The sequence below is a fragment of the Pelophylax lessonae genome (genome assembly GCF_965119305.1).
Source record: "Pelophylax lessonae genome assembly, chromosome: 5".
Taxonomy (NCBI): Eukaryota; Metazoa; Chordata; class Amphibia; order Anura; family Ranidae; genus Pelophylax; species Pelophylax lessonae.
The window spans coordinates 352,459,963-352,480,344 of record NC_138772.1 but is presented as its reverse complement, the minus strand read 5'-3'; the positions used below and the strand labels follow the sequence as shown (position 1 = coordinate 352,480,344).

The following is a 20,382-nucleotide window of genomic DNA, read 5'->3' as shown; positions in this document are numbered from 1 at the left end:
ACTGGCAGGGAAGAGGTTAACACCAGGGACTATCAAAGGGTTACAAGTGTCCCTAGGGGGTGCTTTCTAACTGTGTGGGGGATGGGCTTGCTGCTTGAACACCGAGACCTGTGTTCCTAAATAGGAGGAACACAGGAGATCCCTGTGTTCATCACTGACAGAACAGCGGTCTGCTGTACATCGCAAGCACCGGACCCGTTGATTGGCTCTCCTGTGGCCAATCAGCGCGTGCCCCCACAAACTGTTCCGCGAAATGAGGTACAGGTACGTAGTTTCATGGGACAGAGCCGACCGGCCCCAGTAAAAGTACAGTGGCTGGTCAGCAAGTGGTCGATATATTGTTTTTATAGGCTTCAATTGGCCCCCCAATGGTAATATCTGCAGTGCATGCATAAATGGTGTCATAATAGTTCAGAAACACTATTACTAAAATTGGAATACATTTTTTGACAGTATTGTATTTGTTTTCTGATATATGTTTAGTGAAATGGTAATTGTGTAGGTGGTAGCTGCATATATCCACTTCAAGCAGACGGTTAGTTTAAAAAAAACATTTTTTTCTTTACAGCTTTAGCTCCATTACCTGTAATTAAATATATCCCATGATGTTCAGGCTGCTGGATTCTTTAGACATTTTCCCTGCAGGGCTACCCTGTCCTCTTCCTGCTGAACTTCTGGGGCTGTGGGGATTAGCCGCTGCAGGTCTCTGGGCTTTGCTCCAGTAAAGAATATTTGACAGGGACGTGTCCCCCCCGTCTGCCCTCTCCTCCATTGAGAAAAGTTCTTTCACTTAATAACATAATCTGTGAATGGGGGAATCTGTGAGTGACCGCTCATAGAATTCTACTTTAGAATGCAGCCTGCCTCTTCACTTGGAAGATCAGTGTATTGCTGTTTCACTGCCTCTGCTGATGCACCCCTTTGCAAACTCCCCCCCCCCCCCCACTCTTTTTAAGCCGAGCTTCACTTGTTCGCACCTTTCCCCCCCCCTCCACTGTCAGAGTTGGTACTTTTTTTAGGGGAAGGGGGAAGCGGTTACCTAGTTTTGACAGGTACCCTCTTCCACTTCTGGGTAAGATCGGCGATCTATGACATTTCTTGCCCCTCCTCCTTTCCCCCGCTGCTTTATGGGATACACGTAGTTCCCAGAAGACGGCGGGACCATTCAGAAAGCGCTGAGCGACTCGCACTTGCGCAGTAGAAAACCGACTGTGAAGCCTGAAGGCTTCACTGCCATTTTCCCTTGCTTATAATGCCAGCGCCTGCATCTGAAGCCGATTGACAAATCAGCTCAGGGTGGTGACATTTCGGCATCCTTGGACAGGTGGGTGTCCTAATAAAAGTCAGCAGCTACAGTATTTTATTTTTTTTCAGATTGGAGCACCTCTTTAAGCCCCTTATGCAGCTGAGAACAGAGGTCATGTGATTTCTTAGAAAAAAGAAAAGGGGGTATTTTTAATTTATTTTAAATTAATGCACAAACGGTTTGCCGTGTATGTAAATTTTAAACTGAATTGGTTGTTTTACAAGGCAAAGGGTGTTTTCTATAGCCTAGGTTCGCTACGGTGTGTGCAAAACGCTGCATGTGATTCTCAGAGGTATCGCACCGCATTCCTGTGCACATCACATGCGATGTCTGTGCGGTGTGATTTAAGACATGAACTTTTACGGTGCAGAACCCTTTTTTTTCCCTGCACCTGAATCGCCATTGCATAGGTGTTCACACACATGCAATGCGATCCTGGCAATCGCACTGCGTTTTGCAGTCTTTTTCAGGGTTTTCGTTAACCGAACATTGACACCCGCAGCAGATCGCAGTGCGATGCAATGGTGGGAAGTGCAGCAAATCGTATGCGTTTCCCACATCGCATCAGTGTGAACCAGGGCTTAGCTAAACTTCAGCTTTAACTTTCCACCTTCACTGTACTGCTCTCTACAGAAGAGTGGCATCCTGCTGCTATTGTAAGATTGGCTATAGACACAAAATTGTCTCTTGGTCTGTTTGACAGTCTCATGTTCATGATTAGTAAACTGATACACCTTACTGACGAATCTCAGGGAAAACAATTCCGCAAGCAGTTTAGAAAACCTTGTCCCATGTCTATTGTTCCCTACAGGAAAGCTGGAAGTATTTGGCTGCACTACCTCCCCCTGGTGTTCTTGTATAAATATGCAACCTGCTGCAACTTGAATGTGCTCTTTTTTACCCAAAGCTGCACAAAAAATCCTCTTGATTGCTAATTTGGGCCTATATTTCCAACTGTCCTCTGACGTCTATAGATATCTAAAATCAATAACCACAAAACCACCTTGCAGTTTACTTATTTACATTATACATGGTAATGAGATCAGAATGGGTTCATTTGGTAGTGACCTGTAGAGAATAGGGGTGCGTAAGCCGCCCCTACCAGGAGGAGACAGTGAATATTGCTAGCAATAATTGCAAGTGAATCCAGCAGGCTTGTTATACCCAAGTTGATCAATCGATCAATTTGGTACATTCAGCCTGCCCACACACGGTTCAAATCTTGGCCAGGTCCTGTTTAACTGGCCAAGATTTGAACCGCCTATGGCTGGCCTTCGAGTCTGAAAAGCAAAGACTGTGCTACTATTGTGGAAGAGACAAAAATTAAAGGTTGGATGGCATGGCTATCAGAAGTAAACATGGATCGGGGTTAAGTTTAACAAATGAAATATTTAAACATAAAAAAAAAGTATACTTGTTCATAAAAATACATCTATCACATAGAAAAAATAAAACTTTACAGGTTTAGCAGTACTTTTGTAGATTTGGACCTTTGGCACAACAATTACCAAAATAACTGACATGGACCATTTTAACAGTGTTAGGACAGATTGTATTTGCTTAGGGAGCTTGATATAAAAATTAAAAATCTGGTCCTTTACTGTATCATCGATTTACAATTGTCTGTATAGTTTATGTATTTGTTTGAGCTCAAAATGTGTGGGGAAATAATGGGAAAAATGCATGTATATGAATTTTCCAGGCAAGTGTGAACTTTATTACAGTGTATAGCCCAGTTGATTTATAAAAACATGTTTGTCTTTCTAGCAAATCAAGACCATTGAGAGGTATATAAGAAGACTGGAATTTCATATCAGCAAGGTATGTGCAAAGTAAAATGCAAGCTCTGCAATGATGTTAGGACACCTAGTTATAATGCACTTGTAATTGTGGTCGTGCCTGCTTCAAATCAGCCATCTACATTGATTTTTAAACTATTGTGGTAGCAACCTCCATGTTTATAGCCTTGCCTCTAGGTTCCCATTACAGCAGTTGCAGAGTGTCTAAATGCAATTGCAGTCCAAATAGCAATGGGATGTGGACTCCTGCATTGCCAAGTACTCCCCTTAATCTAACAGACCTGCCCATATACTCCCCCTCTCTTCTTGTGAAGAGAGTCTGCGTAAGAGGGCTATGACCTTTACTCGTCTATGTTGGCATTCTCAACCAAGCACTGCCCATCCCTGCTGGGATTGACATATCCGAGGCAGTGCTTTTACAATCCATTATGGGAGCTCACTGATGGTGATTAGGATAAAAAAAAAACTTCTACCTTTACAACTCCTTTAAAGCATTCCCTTGATGTGAATTACAATACTGGTATGCTGAATTGATATCTGGTGTGAACTACATGTACTTTTAATGCCTGGTTGTACACAATTGTGACATCTCAATAAACCTTCACCTGATTTAAAAAAAATATATTAAAATTCCGTAGTTTCAGTCATGTAATTGCATGAAAAAATCTGACCCCCCCCCCCCAGCATTATACAAACTCACTCAGGTCAACTGAAGCAATGACATTTGAAGTGCACTAAAGGACAAACCTAAAACTTTAATTTATTGATCGTCTGGACGCCAATATTTCCAGCACACAGGGTTGTGATGAGATAATGAGGCCATCGCATCCGCTTCCAATTCCCCATATCCAAGGCATACCATGGGTGGTGTGACGTAACACTGATGACATCAACGCTTTTCACGAAGGACGTAGCATAGCTTCGTCCGGACCTTCACAATGGCGATTAGTATTTGTTGATGTACCTAAACAGGGGGGAGTTATACTTGAGCTCAAGTCCCCAAGGGGTCTACACACACTGGTTGTTATCTAACATTGGTCTTGTACCAGATTATCAGCTATAGAAGTGATACTTACCCTGTGTGTTGGGACTGGTGGCGTCCAAACAATCAGTAAAAGCAGGTTTTATGCTTGTCTGTCTTTAACACACCTTATAAGTCATGTGCTTTGGTTGACCTGAGTGAGTTGTATAACGTTGGGGGTCAGATTTTTTTTTGTGCAATTACATAATTAAAACCAGGAAATTTTTATATATTTAATAAAGTTTAGGTTTTTGTAGTACCAACTCAACCATGGCGCATTGTCACTTTAGTAACCCCTTTGTCCACCCAGGTGTTCTTTATACCAGGGTTCATATAGTATTGTAGCTGTTTGGTTATAGTGACAACACCTTAATAGGTGAGCAAGGCATGGGATAACACTACCTTTTAATTTATGCAGATGCCCGGTGTTTGTTATTTTTAGTTCTATAGAAAAAGGGTTTTAAGACTTAAAATAAGCTTTAAATTCTTCATGGCATTTGGGAACAGTCAGTATGTTCATCATTGTAAGGCTGAACAGCAAGAGTTGCCACCGAAAATGACTGATAGTGGGATGACCTTCCTATCCTCTATTGCGTTGCTGCACTGCTGGGAAATGCTCTCATGTTCTGTCTGACTGGGCTGATGGATATGATGCACACCTAATTATGTGGATTTATTTATAGAAAACAGAATGACTGGCACCCACCTACATAAAGATTTTTCCTACAAGTGAAAAGCTCAATGCAAGCAAAAGAAAAAGTACTTGTCATCTTTCTATAGGGAGGTTCTACATGACCCAATCATTGTCGATACTGCTTGTGACAATTGCATCACTTGGAAATATTTGCAGTTATGTACTTATACTGAAGGAGATGCCTATAGATAATGATGTAAGATCTCAAAATATTCTACAGGAAAGAAAGCCGAAAGTGATAAGTGAGAAAGATAAGCCAAGTGACGCTGGGCTTTGTACTTTTCAGTCTTGAGACCCATTTATGTACTTTCCATTAAGTGTATGTGTACTTTGATTATTATAGCTTCTTTAAAGACTCAGGGCTGTCTGAATGTTTGCAATTAAAGTAAAGACAATCTAATGCCCCTGAATTTTTCATTTTTCAATTTTAAAAGGCATGGAGTTAGTGTTACTAAACCCAGGAGCCTGCATCCCCTCTATCTGGTCTGCCACAGTACACAGAACTGCAATTATTTTTAGTAAATATAAACTTCTAAATACCATTTCTCATCAGCAGTCAGATCAGTCTTGTGACTGGTATAAGTGCCTGGTTAAAGCTTGTATGAGGAGTTTTCATACTGTAGTGCACTGACTGTCCTGTGAGGATGCAGGACCCCTGAACCTCTATCTGGACTGTGCTGATCATATGCACCCTCCCAAGAAAAAAAAAAAAACTGTCTAGCAATAGACACCAAACTGAGCATGTGCAGCCTGTCCCTTGGCTCTGTATTATCAGGGAATATATTGGGGATAGTGGAAGGAGGCGAGGATAAGAGAAGACAGGATCAAACAGCCTTTTTACACAATGCAGAGGATTAACCCCTTAGGTTGCACAGTGAGTATAGCAAGCATGCATTACTACATATACAGACTGATTTTACTGTTGTGTGTTTAGTAACACTTGAACTACCCCAATAAATTGGAGAACTCTAGTATTGGTAGCTGCAAAGAGAACAGCATAGGGCTTTTTTAGCTTCCACCCTTGGGCAGGCCATACATTTTTCAACTTTCTTTCCTTTAATCATGGCTGGAAGGAATGAAAATTGCTTGTTTGCCCCATTAACACAGTCAGTGTTGATGGGGAAATCCCCCCTGCTGCACTATTGTATTTATACAATGATCACTGCTAGCGGCTATAGACGACGGCAGTTATGGAACAAAAAAAAAAAGCAGCAGGCTGGTTGTAATGAAGTCGGTCAACAGATCAACTTCAGTGAAACCAGCCTGCCCATAGATGGAGTGAAAATTTGTCTGGTTCCTACTGGACCAGCTGAATTTTGATTAGTCTATGGCTGGTGTTCTGCCGAAAACAACTTGCTGAGAACTCCAATAAGGTCACTTCTGGTGAGTGCACATCATGAATAATCTGAGATTTCAACAACTGGGTGTTTTCACAGAACAGGCCGCAGCCTTTACATTCCTGTAATACTGTGTGGACATGGTTAGTCCGCCCGCTAGGAATGAAAAACCGGGCTGCCTCCAAGGCAGCGACAACTAGCGGGCTGACTAACAATGTCCACTCATTATAGCATATACAGGAGTGTAAAGGCTGCCGGTGTTCTGTGGAAACACCAAGTGGTCAAAATCTCAATTGTTCCTGATGTACATTCACTGGAAGTAATGTCGTTGGCATTCTCGCCAAGTTGGAGTTTTTGGCAGAACACTGGCTTTAGTGCTAAAGATAATCATGGCTTCATTCTGCAGGGATAACCTGGCCATCAAGCTTGTATTTTTTACATATGAGAAAATCCACGTTTCATAAATAACAGAATCACTATAGTTCAGAGGATTGGATAGCAAACTTGCATGTAGGAGATCCACAGGAATAGCATGTGTCCTATCCATCAGTATAACAGCCATGTTTGACACACAAAATGAATGCAAGTCGCATACATATACTGTAGTCAAAAGGATGCTGAAAAAAGGGTCACTTGCAATACATACATTACTTGATTGAGAATTAAAACATTTAAAAGATAGTGCATGAAGCAGCCCAATGTATGGAATTGGGAAATGAGTATTTCTTTGTGCGTTTTCTTGATGGCAGCTCTGCAGCCCCTTCTAGAGAAGTTTCTTTGAATAGTGTACATATTTCTATGGAATAGCTGTTTTGTGGCTGGTCATGTTGGTGCATGTTGTGTTTTCAGCTTCTCCTCTTAAATGCCACCTGTTGTCCTGCATCCGGTTATGTGATGCTGAGCACTTCCTGTTTATTGACACCTAATACCGCTTGTTTCAAATATGATTAGCCCAGACGGGTGCTACCATTCCAGGAATTGTTTTTAACATTTGTTACAAATTGCAAAGTCCATGTTGAATATTTTTTACTTTAAAAACTTCATGCTGTAATTTGAAAAAAATAAATAAAAAAATAGATATATTGGCTAGATTTCTTTAGGCACACATACATGCAATGGATGTCTTGTACACATTTATTATACAGCACCAAAGTAATGACTAAACACAAAGGGGGAAATTTACTAAAATCGGAGCAGACAGAATCTGAAGCACTTTTGCATAGTAACCAATCAGCTTCTAGTCTCAACTTAGAGTGACATTAATCAATGTCCTTATTCAAAAAAAACCATATGCATTTACTTAACCATTTAAGGAATGGAAGGTTTTACCCCCTTAATAACCATGCCAATTTTTGTTCAATACGGCACTGCGTTACTTTACCTGACAATTGCACAGTTGTGCGACGCTGTACCCAAATAAAATTTATGTCCTTTTTATCCACACATAGAGATTTCTTTTAGTGGTTATTGATCACTTCTGTGTTTTGTTTTTTTTTTGCGCTATAAACAAAAAAAATTGCGACAATTCTGGGGGGGGGGGGGGGGGACATATTTTCTGCTATAAAACATTCCAAAAAAAAAATAAATTAAAAATCAGATTTTTTTTTCCATAATTTTAGGCCAATATGTATTTTGCTACAAATTTTTGGTAAAAAAAAAAATCCCAATAAGTGTATATTGATTGGTTTGCGCAAAAGTTATCGCATCTACAAACTAGGGGAAAGATTTATGTTATATTTTACTAAAAATGGCGATTAGCGATTTTTAGCGGGACATCGACATTGCGTCGGACAGATCGGACACCTAACTGACACTTTTGGGGGGACCAGTGACATTACTACAGTAATCGGTGCTAAAAATATGCACTGTTGCTATACTGACAGGGAAGGGGTTAACACCAGGGGCGATCAAAGGGCTAAATGTGTGCCTAGGGGATGCTTTCTAACTGTGTGGGGAATTGGCTTGCTGGATGAGCACAGACACCTGTGTTACTAAATAGGAGGAACACAGGATCCCTGTGTTCATCACTGACAGAACAGCGGTCTGCCATTCTGTCTCCAGCGGGCATCACAGCCACTGGACCCGCTGATTGGCTCCCCTCTAGCCAATCAGCGCGTGCTCACACTAACTGCTACACAAAGCAACTTACGTGTACGTTGTTTTGCGTAACAGAGCCGACCTGCCGCAGTATAACTACTGCGGCTGGTCGGCAAGTGGTTTAAAGTGGATCTTCACTGAGCACCACAAGCCAAAAGCACTATTTTATTCATTTTTATTACTCAAAGCAAATTCACATCCATCCTTGTCTCCATGCTTTTTTTTTGTTGAGAAATCATTTTGAAAAACGCCCCCCTAGTATTACTGGCCGTGGCCATCTTGAGTAAGGGCAGATGATTCATGTAGCATTTACTTCCTGGAATCCATCTGCCTTTTAGCTTAAGCATACATGCAGGAGAGTGTGCTCAGCTGAGAAGACCCCTTCACCTCTCCTGAAGACCCCTGGGATGTATGACATCATTTGCCTAGGCAGGAAACCAGAAAGTAACTGGAAGAAATGTAAAAAAAAAAAAAAAAAAGGTTAAAACTAAGTACCGTATTTTCTGGCGTATAAGACAACTGGGCGTATAAGACGACCCCCCAAATTTTCATCTACCGGTAATACTTATACTTAGGTTACCTTGGAGATATTATACTCTTCGTATAAGATGACCCCCCATTTTTGGGGGATTTTTTTGAGGTTCAAAAGTAGTCTTATACGCCAGAAAATACAGTAAATATAAGATACTTTCCTATCTATTTACTAATGCTAGCAGCATCAGGATTAAAAAAAAAAATCAATGTTGATTGCGAGAGTGAAGTTCCACTTTAATGTCCCTGTAATTTATTTTTATGAAATTGTTGTTAACTATGTTTTTCTGCCTCCTTGCAACACCCTCTGAGAGCTCCTGAACCTCTTCTTTTCCTCCCTCACTTCCTTTTGTTTGATATGAGCAGTTCTTGTTCATTGTGGCCATGTGCAATGCCCAAGGTCGGCAACCCGTCAATCGTGGGCAGGTGATGGGTAGATTGCATTTCTGCATTGCCGACCCCGGGCAGGAGGAGCGGGCAAATCAGGTGAGGAGATGCACTATATTACCAAAAGTATTAGAACGCCTGCCTTTAAACGCACATGAACTTTAATGGCATCCTAGTCTTGGCCCATAGGGTTCAATATTGAGTCGGCACACCCTTTTCAGCTATACCAACTTAAACTCTTCTGAGAAGGCTGTCTACAAGGTTTTACCTATGGGAATGTTTGACCATTCTTCCAAAAACCGATTTGTGAGTGCAAGCACTGATGTTGGAAAGAAGACCTGGCTCGCTGTCTCTGCTCTAATTCATCCCAAAGGTGCTCTATCGGGTTGAGGTCAGGACTCTGTGCAGGCCAGTCAAGTTCCTCCACCCCAAACTCGCTCATCCAGAGAGTAATTTGGCATCATTGCCTCTGTCTTATGAGCTCACTCAGGAAGCGGTAATACTGAACCAAGAGGTAGTGGAGTGAACTTGCTGGCTAGCAGGCAGAGGTGTATGTATCACTAAATAGCTGGCCTGTATCTGACAATGTGTTCTTCTGTCATTCAGCTCCTTCAAAGAAAATCCCCCTAAACGTGTAAAGTCAACTAAACGTGTAACACTGATTTGAAGTATGTGCGGCGCTAATAGGTGGTACATTTAGTGCCTAAACAAATAAAAATGTCCAAACTAAGCCACCAAATTGTGATCAACGGTACATAGTAAATGGCTATTAGTAAAAAAAAAAAAAAAAGTCGGATGGGATAGGTGGATCCCTTGATAACCCATTTGAGCACGAAATGCGTCAGTATGGGCCTACGCGCTGACGTCACCACTGCCACGTCCACGTGGTAGAAGCAGTGTTTTTTTTTTCTTTAGGTTTTTAGCCATTTTTAATGCGTATGTACATGTACCTTTCTTCAATAAATACTACACTATATGAGCACTACTTTGGCTCCCTTTGGTGAGCTACTTTACACAGTGTATCTCCCACTGGAAGTAATTGCGGAACCAACACAGCGGATTTCATATTCACCATACCACTTAACAGTAGTACAAGCTTCATCTTCTGGTGAGTGCATAAATTGGTGGAGGAATATCACTGTGGAGAAGCATCTGACAACACTTTGGGTGTATTACCCCCTGTTTTCAATGTTGATACTTGGTTGATGTCTGGTGAGTGTTCGGACACTCCTTACTTACCATTGGAGGAGTTCTTTGGATTTCCTGGATAACCCAGCTGTTATTTGACTGATGATTATTTGTTTATGTTCACCATTTGGACATTTTTTTTACTTAAAGCGATTCACGCTGTACCTTTGATCAAAATTTGGTGGCTCAGTTCCACTGTTTGGACATTTTTATTTGTATAGGCACTCAATGTACCACTTATTAGTGCTGCACATACTTTATTCAATAATGTATTTTGAAGGTTGTTCACCTTTTTTTGTGCCAGCTGCCATACAAAATATTTTATCTAGCGCTCACTTTGTTTTAGATTCTTTTACGTGTAACACAGATTGGGAAGCAAATTTTAGTGAAATATGGTTGTAAAGTGGACCAGTCAACACGTATAGGTTATCAACTTCAGCATGCAGACCTGCAAACCAGCAGAATCAAAAACCAAACGGGAAAACAAAAATGAAATAAGTCTATAACTGGGCTAGAGTCTAAAGCATCCAACTGGCTTACAGAGCTATGCCTTACATAATTTTCAACAACCTGCACATTTAACAAGGTGAAATACATGTTTATGTACTAAAACATGTGTTTATGTATTTTGTTTTCCAAGGTTGACGAGCTATATGAGGCCTACTGCATCCAGAGACGCCTAAGAGAGGGAGCAAGTAAGATGAAGCAGGCATTTGCTGCATCCCCCTCAAGCAGAGCAGCACGAGAGAGCTTAAGTGAAATAAACAAGAGCTATAAAGAGTACACTGAGGTAGGCTGATTTTATGTTATGTGCTGCAATACATCATCGTGAATAAAGCATCATATAGTGCTTCATTCATGTTGATGTGGCGAATGCATAATGACATTGCAGTCAAGGAGTGACTCTCCTGTAGATAGTGACATCTCATGGGTCTAAGCTGAAACTACTTGCAAGCTTACTTACAGAATAAATACAGCTATACCAGTTCATACATGTCTCTTTACAGTTACTCTATATCTCTAATTGATTTATTGTTTTCCTGGCCTTAATAGTAGCTGTTTCACAAAGGCTAGTTTTACATTGGGTTTATGTTGCCCTCTAATTCAATAATGGTGTACAAAGTGTTAAAGGAGTCTTTAACAGTGATATGACAGCTGCCATTGTTGAGCTTCTTCTAAAAATGCTAGTTGCTTGGCTGCGCCTAAAGCCTAGTACACAAGTGCATCAGGCAGTTCAATAGAAACTGGCCAACATTTGACCATGTGTACTGCAGCCTGTTAGACAGAAGCCATCCATTTAGACTTCTGTTGATGAGGCATGACCGAAAAAGGTCTGCCACCCGACTTCTGGTCAGAGCTCTCAGCCAATGAGTGTTCTGGCAGGGTGGTGGGGGGGGGGGGGGGATTAAAAATTGTGAAGATGATGCATAGTGTATTTTCAGAGCAGTAGCAAAATGTATCTAGTACAGTGTCCTTCATAACATAATGGTCTCTTCCATCCTAGCATACTTATTGAATATTTAATGTTTTATAAACCATTTCCAAACTGGATCTGCAGATGTTTAATGAATGCCTAGGTGTGCACCATTCTTGTTCACCCTTAGAAATTAAAAAACAAAATGGGGTGTATCATTTCTATTGATTAGTTTTCAATTATAGGTAGGGAAGAGAAGACAAACCCCAAAAATGAGACCTGTAGGCGTTTACCACTCAGAGTAAATTTTTTAGGGAAATAAGAAACCCAAAACAGCTCAACTAATGGCAATATGAGAATTGTAGATCCTTGATCAAGTGGCAGATCACTAGTAGAGGCAGAGTTCAGCCACAGATCCCATACCTTGTCAAACTTTAGGTTTGAGAGTTAGTATGCTTTGTAAAGGAGGACTGTGGATTTAACCAAGGATTTCCAAAAATGTATAGTAGGGGCCCTGTCTGATTTCCACTTGAGTACGATAACTTTCCTGGCATAAACTAACAGTAGACCCAGGAGAGTACATACAGCCCTGGCAAAAGCCAGGGAATCTTTTAATTCCAATAAGCATACACTAGCTGTCAGGGGAATAGGTATTTTGATCAGTTACTTCTGACCAATAGGTTCTCACTTGTGGACATTCCCGAAAAATATGAATAAAATCGGGTCAAACACACACCTCCAATATCTGATAGCCATCTGGGTAATTTTTTTGCACCCCATTTTGTTTTAATACATTTTTCCTATTATTTTTTTTCTAGAATATGTGCACTGTTGAATCTGAAATGGAAAGCCTTTTGGGAGAATTTTACATCAAAATGAAAGGTAATAAACATTCTGCAGTCAGACAATGACAAAACAAATTAGGTACAGTTGGATCAGCTAATGTACAATTTGGTTGTACAGTGTATTCTCTCCTTTCATTATTTACATTATCCCTATTTATTCCGAATTGTAGTGATTGTGTAGTCTTCCAAAAAAAAAAAAAAAAAAAACTATATTTTTCATCTTAGATTGATTTACCAGATAACTCAAACATGAGTTTAAAAAAAAAAATCGCTTATTTGATATTTGTTTTGCATTTGTTGATATTATGTATCCTTTAAGTATTATAAGCCACTTCTGCCACCTAGTGTTCATGTGTAATAAAAGTAACACTAAACAATATCTTTATTCTCAAAAAATAATCTATACATATCCACTACTTACTGGCCCTGTAATCTATTTTTCAGGAAATAGTTTCTTACCGTGTTTTTCTGACTCCTCCCAATGTCCTCTGTGAGATCCTAAGCCTCTCCTTTTTTCCCCTCACTTCATATGCACTGCTCTATGCACACTACAGATAACTATAGTCTCTAGTCCATTTTGGGATTGAGCAAGAGAGGGTTACTACTTTCTCACTGTGGGACCATTAAGAACTAAAGTAGCCACCCTCTCACAGGGAATAAAATTACAGCTTCAAACAAAGGAATTTGGAAGAGGCTGAGAGCAATAGAAGACACTAGTTTGAGCTTAGAATATATACTTGAATAGATTTTTTTTTTAAACCACAGTTTAGCCCAGGTTCACACTTGTATGGGGCATAGCAGCCCATTAATTTGAATATTTTGCTGTACCTTCAGGAATTGCAAGAAAAAAATCCCGGCCCTTTTTTTTTTTAAAGTGGCCTCCCAGAACCGCATGGTGCTGCGGCATCATACAGTTTCATGTATTCACAATTGCACCACGTTTTGAATGTACTGTAGGAGGCAGGCTACTTGTCTAATAAATAAAACCACACTACTCCTTATTTGGATAAAGCATGGCCGCGGCTTAATTATTGGTTTTAACCAAAATTACAATCAAACCATTTAAACATACTATTAAATACTTTATTCATTCACCTCAAAATACCGAATACTTCAAAAACACGGCCCAGCCACTATGGCTCGAGCCTAACATCTTATACTTTAACCACTTCCTACCCGCCCACCATCAAATGACGGCGGAGTGGTGCATCCATTGTTCTGGGATGCCGTCATATGACGGCGCACCAGAATAGCCTCTCTCGCTTGCCCCCGGTGGCGCGCAGAACGGCGATCGTGGGCACGCGTGTTGCTAGGACACGGCGTGACCCCCGATCTTGGTAAAGAGTCAATGACATGACTCTTTACCAATGTGATCAGCTGTGTCCAATCACAGCCGGGTCACATGTAAATGAGGAAGTGCCATTATTTGGCTCTCCTCGCCTCACACTGTCAGTGTGAGGCGAGGAGAGCCGATCAGCGGCTCCTCCTCATAGGGGAGACAAAGACAGGTAATCGGGGCACTGATCATCAGTGCCCTGATTACAGAAAGTGTAAATAGAGTACCAATTAGTGCCCACCATCAGTGCCAACAATCAGTGCCCATAGTGCTGCCAGTCAGTGCCTGCTCATCTAGGTACTGATGGGCACTGACTGGCAGCACTATGGGCACTGAGGGTGCCGCCCCTCAGTGCTCATCAGTGCCGCCTCTGTGTCCATCAGTGCGGCATATTAGTACCTCCTCATCAGTGCCCCCTCATCAGCGCACATCATAGAAAAATTATTTATTTTCAAAATTTACTCACAGAAAGTAAGAAACTTTTTTTTTTTCTTTTTTTGTAAGAAATAAGAAACCCAGCGGTGATTAAATACCACCAAAAGAAAGCTCTATTTGTGTGAAAAAAATTATAAAAATTTCAAAACTCCCCCCCTTCTTATTATTATTATTATTGAAAAGGTGGGTCCCACCACATAACAAGCCGCGACAAGGGATGGGGGGGCGGAGAGTTGTCCTGGAAAATCCTTCTTCTGACTGACCAAAAATTGAGCCAAGAACCCCTTTTTATAGGTAATCCCAGGCTTGCCAGAATCTTCCAAGGGTCAGGTGACCCAGTAGACTAATCCTGGGTCACCTTTCCCAGACTCTGGAATATTCCTAGTCCACCTGACTCCACTGACCAATCAGAAAACGAGTACCTCATGCACCTTTCAGGGAAACCTAAAACTGCCACCTCCACAATCCCATGAGGAAAAGGGGGGGCCTTGAAACTGACTTTCCCCCCTTTATCCTTACATTCTTATTACTGTGATAATTCACCCAGTATGGAAACTAAATAAATTACCCAGAGAAAATATATTTTTATAGGTATAGAGTGAAGGGTTTCTAGGAAGGTTTACTCTAGTGTACAAGTTATCCGTGGCACACTAGTATGTATCCTTTCTCTTGTAAACTTGCATTTTTGGAATATTAACATGATTCTTTTCATCTACAGGTCTAGCTGGCTTTGCCCGTTTATGTCCAGGAGACCAATATGAGGTAGGAACATGTTTTCACAATGTCTAACACCTTGGTTTGCAAGTAAGGTGGTATACGAGCGTTTTGCAAGATGAGCAACATTTTTAAAAAAAAATTGTAACTTGATATGCGAGCGCTGTCTTGCAAGGCGAGCAGTAGAAGGATTACCATTTTAATGTAAAAAAAAAAAAGTGGAATTACGCTCACAATGTATATCCAACATTAAGGAGTCTGGTGCTCATCCATTTAAAGCTGCTGGTGTATACAGTACTATAATGGCGCTTTTCCACTGCATAGAACCGTACCGGCTCGGCACGCTTTTGTGCTTTTCCACTGCGGTACCGCATGGTATAGGTTCGGAACGGTTCGGTACGGTACGGTATAGGTTTGCTTTTCCACTGCATGGAACCGAACGGGAACGGTACGGTACGGCTCTGAAAAAAACAGTACCTACTCGATTGTGGTTCCAACAGGTACCAAACTGGTACCATATCCCACAATCCTTTGCATGCAGTCACTACTAGCCACTGATTGGTCAGAGAATCACACCCACCCCATTGTTATCCCACCCACTTAACTTTAGTACTACTTTAGTGGAAAAGCAAACCTATACCGTACCGTACCGAACCGTTCCGACACTATACCATGCGGTACCGCAGTGGAAAAGCAAACCGGGCCAAGCAGGGCCGGGTAGAGCCGAGCCGGTACTAGCCGGTACTTGCAGTGGAAAAGTGCCATATGTGATCAGAGGTCCGGGGGCGCTGGTGGCTCCCAGCGCTTCCTGGAGAACTCGGAGACACTCCCACCTGGGTGGGCGAGCGTAACACGAATTTGGAGAATCCGGAAGTGTCAACAGTTCCCGAGGGTTTTCGAGTTCTCCAGGAAGCGCTGGGAGCCACCAGTATACACCAGCAGCTTTACTGTATATACCAGTGGCTTTACATGGATGAGCACAAGACTCCCTAATGCAGGATTTTGTTTTTAACATTTTGAGTGTAATTCCACTTTTTATTTTTACATTAAAACTGTGATCCTACTACTGCTCATATTGCCCCCAGACCTCTGGCCACGTACTGTATACACCATACACTTTATACTGTACTGTATTTTGTATTGCCGTAATCCTTTTTATATGAATAAATGGTTGTGGAACGAATCATCTGAGTTTCCATTATTTCTTATGGGGAAATTCGCTTTGATATACGAGTATGTTTCTGGAACGAATTATGCTCGCAATCCAAGGTATTACTGTATTTGTATTGTTTAAGAGCCACTTACCTTACACAGACTTTCTTAAGCGTTATCCATGTTGGTATGGCTTTAGTTAAAAAAAATACTCTAGTTGTTTTTCCTCTGATCTCCAGTAGAGAGAGACACATGCTTTATAGAGTAATTGTACACAGCAGTCTGAAAATGCTGATAAAAAGACACTGTTCAAATGTATGCTTACTTATCTAAATGTAGTTGTTTGTACTGTTTTAAATTAATATGAAGAAGCATTTGCTCAGAAATTGCAATGAAAGGCTCCATCTTTTGTACAGGTTAAGTTCCATGAAATAGGTGTTGAAAGAGAATCTATTGGGCATTTCAGTAATGTGAGAAACCTGTACTGTATGCCTGTGTAAATAAAATAAATAGTAGTTCTGATGCGATAATGCTGAGCATGCTCTTCCATGGGACAAAGACATGAAATCTCCTCTGCTTTCCTATTATTCCAAAGTGGTTTTTAGCCTGCCACATTTTTTTAAGCTATAGCTTTTTTTTTTTTTTTTTTATGCATTTGTTTCATTCTTTTTCAGATAAGTCTTTCACTCTACATTTTAACAAATTAATTCTAAAAACTCCTCCTGTTGTTTTCAGATATTCATGAGATATGGGCGTCAGAGGTGGAAACTAAAAGGCAAAATTGAGGTTAATGGCAAACAGAGCTGGGACGGAGAGGAAATGTTTTTTCTTCCACTGATTAACAGTTTAATATCAATAAAGGTACCAGTCTGTCAGTGGGTGCACAGTCTTGCAAATTTGTGTGTCTTTAGCAGAACTGTTTTTATAGATGTATTTGTTTCCTTAGGTGACCGAGCTTAAAGGAATAGCCACTCATATCCTGGTGGGAAGTGTTACCTGTGAAACGAAGGATTTATTTGCTGCACGTCCTCAAGCTGTTGCTGTTGACATAAATGACCTTGGCACAATAAAACTTAACCTCGAAGTGACATGGTGGTAAGCAACTCTGACCCAGACACCTGGTTGTCGATTATTCCTAGTTGTCCTTAGTAACCCCAGGTAGAAAACAATTTGCCCATGAGCAAATATATCCATTAGTCTGAAAATGATTAGTAAAGGGCATGGCTTCCTTGACCTCTGTAATGTTGTCATATTCTGCTTTTTTGTTTTTAAGACCAGTGTTCTAATCTTCCCAGCCTGGTGCAACAATTATCAATATATTTGTAGATAGTAAATAAAATTTCACATGTGGGATAAAAATGATGATGCAGAGATGTTCTTTAAACAGAAATGATGATGGGGCTATATACTTAGCTCAGACATGATATATGAATAAAGCACATCCTTTTATACTGTGTACCTGTCTCTATCCAAAGCAATAAGTGTGATTTCTTGTCCATCTGTTATCTGCATGAGTCACTTTTGACAGCTGTTCCAAGAGATAATTGGTGATGGGGGAGAAGATCTCTAGCATGCATCCTGGGATTGACAGCCACAGCTGTGCATGTTCCTCCTGTACTGTGAACAGGGGATGCATCCCTCCAATCAGTGCTCTCCTCACTGAGCTCTGCAGTGTGAAACTTCAGATCCCTACCTCCTGCTTTTCAGAGGTGCTGTATAAAATGTGTGTTTTGGAAGGCGGTAGAGAAGAGAGGGCTGCAGATAAACAGGTACCACTTATGGGAGGATTTGTTTCATCTCTGTGTATCACCTGATTGCTAGTCACTTCATTGGGTATATGAATAGGGTTTTCAACCACTTAAAGGTAGAACTAAAAGCAAAACCTTTTTTTTTAATTTTTTATAGAGGGAGGGTTATACCCCTGTCAGTATTTTTTTGTCATCTGTGTCCCATTGTTAAGATTTCTTAGAGCCAAAACAAGAAGTGAGAGGAAATCCCTCCAAAGTGAGGGAATCCCTGGGTGTCATCAGATGTCCCCATTGGAAGATTTTCCATTAATTACTGTTCTGGTGTCAACCCAAAATTTAGGATTTTCTTTTACTTTCGATAACTGTAAACCAGACAAATGGAAAATTGTAATCTCCCTAAGGGGGGAAAAGACCGCTATAAAAACCTGACAAGAGTTCTAATACCTCTCCACTCTAGTCAAAATAAAAAGTTTTGCCTTTAGTTATACTTTAATATAAAGCTGCAGTGTGGGAATAAAGCATTAGGCCCCTTTCACACAGGCTGACCGTTCAGATCTGCCTGTCTATATTTTTGGCGGATCTGAGTGGTCACCCCATGCATGTCTATGGGGCATCGGATGTCAACGGAGACATGTCCGCTGACATCCGATCCGTCAAATCTGGACGGATGGAAACCCTATTTTCCATCCGTCCAGCGGATGGGATCGGATGAGAATGGACAGACGGTCCGTTTCCATCCGATTCCCCTATAGAGATGCATGGGGACCTGACAGCTTTGTCTCCGCACACAGCACGGAGAACAGCTGTCGTCATCCTGCTCAGCGGGGGATCGGCGGATCGATCCCCCGCTGAGATAAACAGAGTCCGTCTGACAGACAGACTGTGAAAGAGCCCTTAGGCTTAGATGTTTGCTGGAAAGCGTATTCCACTTTGTTACTTTTTCATTATAAATGTCCTGGAAGACTAGAAGCCTACAGTGGGCTTATTTTCAACATATCTACAGGTAAATTGAGCAGTAAGGGGGGGACTTATTATATTTGGCTGCGGGGGCCAACATTAAAGTGAACCTGTTGCTTTGGCACTTAAGGTTGAAAGGTTGAGCAAAAAATCTGCAAATATATTTAAAAATCTACCACAAAAAGTTGCTGAAGAAATTGAGTGTTCATGAGCTGTTACCACGGGTTTAACTAATTTTAAAATAACCTTTCTTCTGAGCTCCTCTATTGAGTAACTGCTTCTGTATTTAGGGTCTTAACCACATTGCAAGACCCCATTTTTTTAATTTGATATCAGTCTTGACACGGTGCTTCAGATTTATCCAGGTGAACATTGGAATTTGATGGTTCCTCTGTGATCATGAGCTTTAAAGGCCCGTAGGCAGTAAAGCAGCCTTACTTTTATATTCTTTGCACCATGCTTTTCGGTTAGGATGAGGTTTCTCTTTGAGGTTAAGTGATTTGTTTTCTCCAACCATAAGGCTGCACACCTCAAAATTTCACCCTTTGTCTCTTTTGTCTATGGGAAATAATTTGGGTAGTTCTAAGAAATATAAGTAACCTGTATGAAATTAGCAGGAAAGAGAGAAATTCGGTTCAGAATTTCAGTGCTCTGAAATGCAAAAGATGTCTCAAAATGTATATGAATAGAGATGATAGGATTTGGCCAAAAAGCCTCCTTAGCCATTGCTTCAAAAGCTACAGAAAATGTTTGATATTGCTAATTGGGAGGTTCTACGAGTTATTAAATACAGGCGTTCATATTGTATTCTATCAGTGAGTTTGATGGGTAATGCTAGTTGAAAAATCTAAGAAAATATGGAAATGTAAAACATTTGAACTCCAGCATAAACCTTTTTTTTTTTTTTTTTTTGCCTTCCAGCCCATTCGATACAGAAGACCTGACACCTTCTACAGGCAATGTAAACAAAGCATCTGCCATCCAGCGGAGAGTCTCCATATACAGCCAAGGCACACCCGAGACCCCTACATTTAAAGATCATTCCTTCTTTGTAAGTTGCTCTATTATCAAAAACTCTATAGAGTTCTTGTTTGTATCTATGAAATTTCAGTTCAGTTTACACCATTAAAACTCAAATCTAAAACTGACCAATGTGTATGGAAAATTTGTTAGAAATCAAATTTTTTTTTTCGAAAATTTTTTCAAACTTTTTGCAAAGAAAGGAGATTGGATGGAAGCCACCTTTCTATAAAATGGCCATCTTTTTTTTTACATTCTCAATTTGATCTTCCAGTAAATGGTTTTAAAGCTGTCCGTTTATTGCCTAGACTTCACAATTGACAAAATTCCAATTGTATGTTGAACTTTATGGTGATAACTTGCTTAGATTCTGGCAAATTTAATATACATGTGCTATTCCC

The 20,382-nt window shown here is 40.7% G+C and overlaps 1 protein-coding gene across 3 annotated transcripts in view; it reads left to right on the top strand.

The window, feature by feature from the left end:
• Window positions 1-20,382, top strand: part of RIPOR2 (RHO family interacting cell polarization regulator 2) — a 251,008-nt gene that overhangs the window by 117,444 nt on the left and 113,182 nt on the right. For all 3 annotated transcript variants that reach the window (XM_082258658.1, XM_082258660.1, XM_082258659.1), the window contains exons 6-12: window positions 3,074-3,127; window positions 11,001-11,150; window positions 12,593-12,656; window positions 15,109-15,152; window positions 16,992-17,117; window positions 17,203-17,351; window positions 19,883-20,012. In XM_082258658.1, the coding sequence (XP_082114784.1) occupies window positions 3,074-3,127; window positions 11,001-11,150; window positions 12,593-12,656; window positions 15,109-15,152; window positions 16,992-17,117; window positions 17,203-17,351; window positions 19,883-20,012 (717 nt within the window). The remainder of the gene's footprint in view (window positions 1-3,073; window positions 3,128-11,000; window positions 11,151-12,592; window positions 12,657-15,108; window positions 15,153-16,991; window positions 17,118-17,202; window positions 17,352-19,882; window positions 20,013-20,382) is intronic.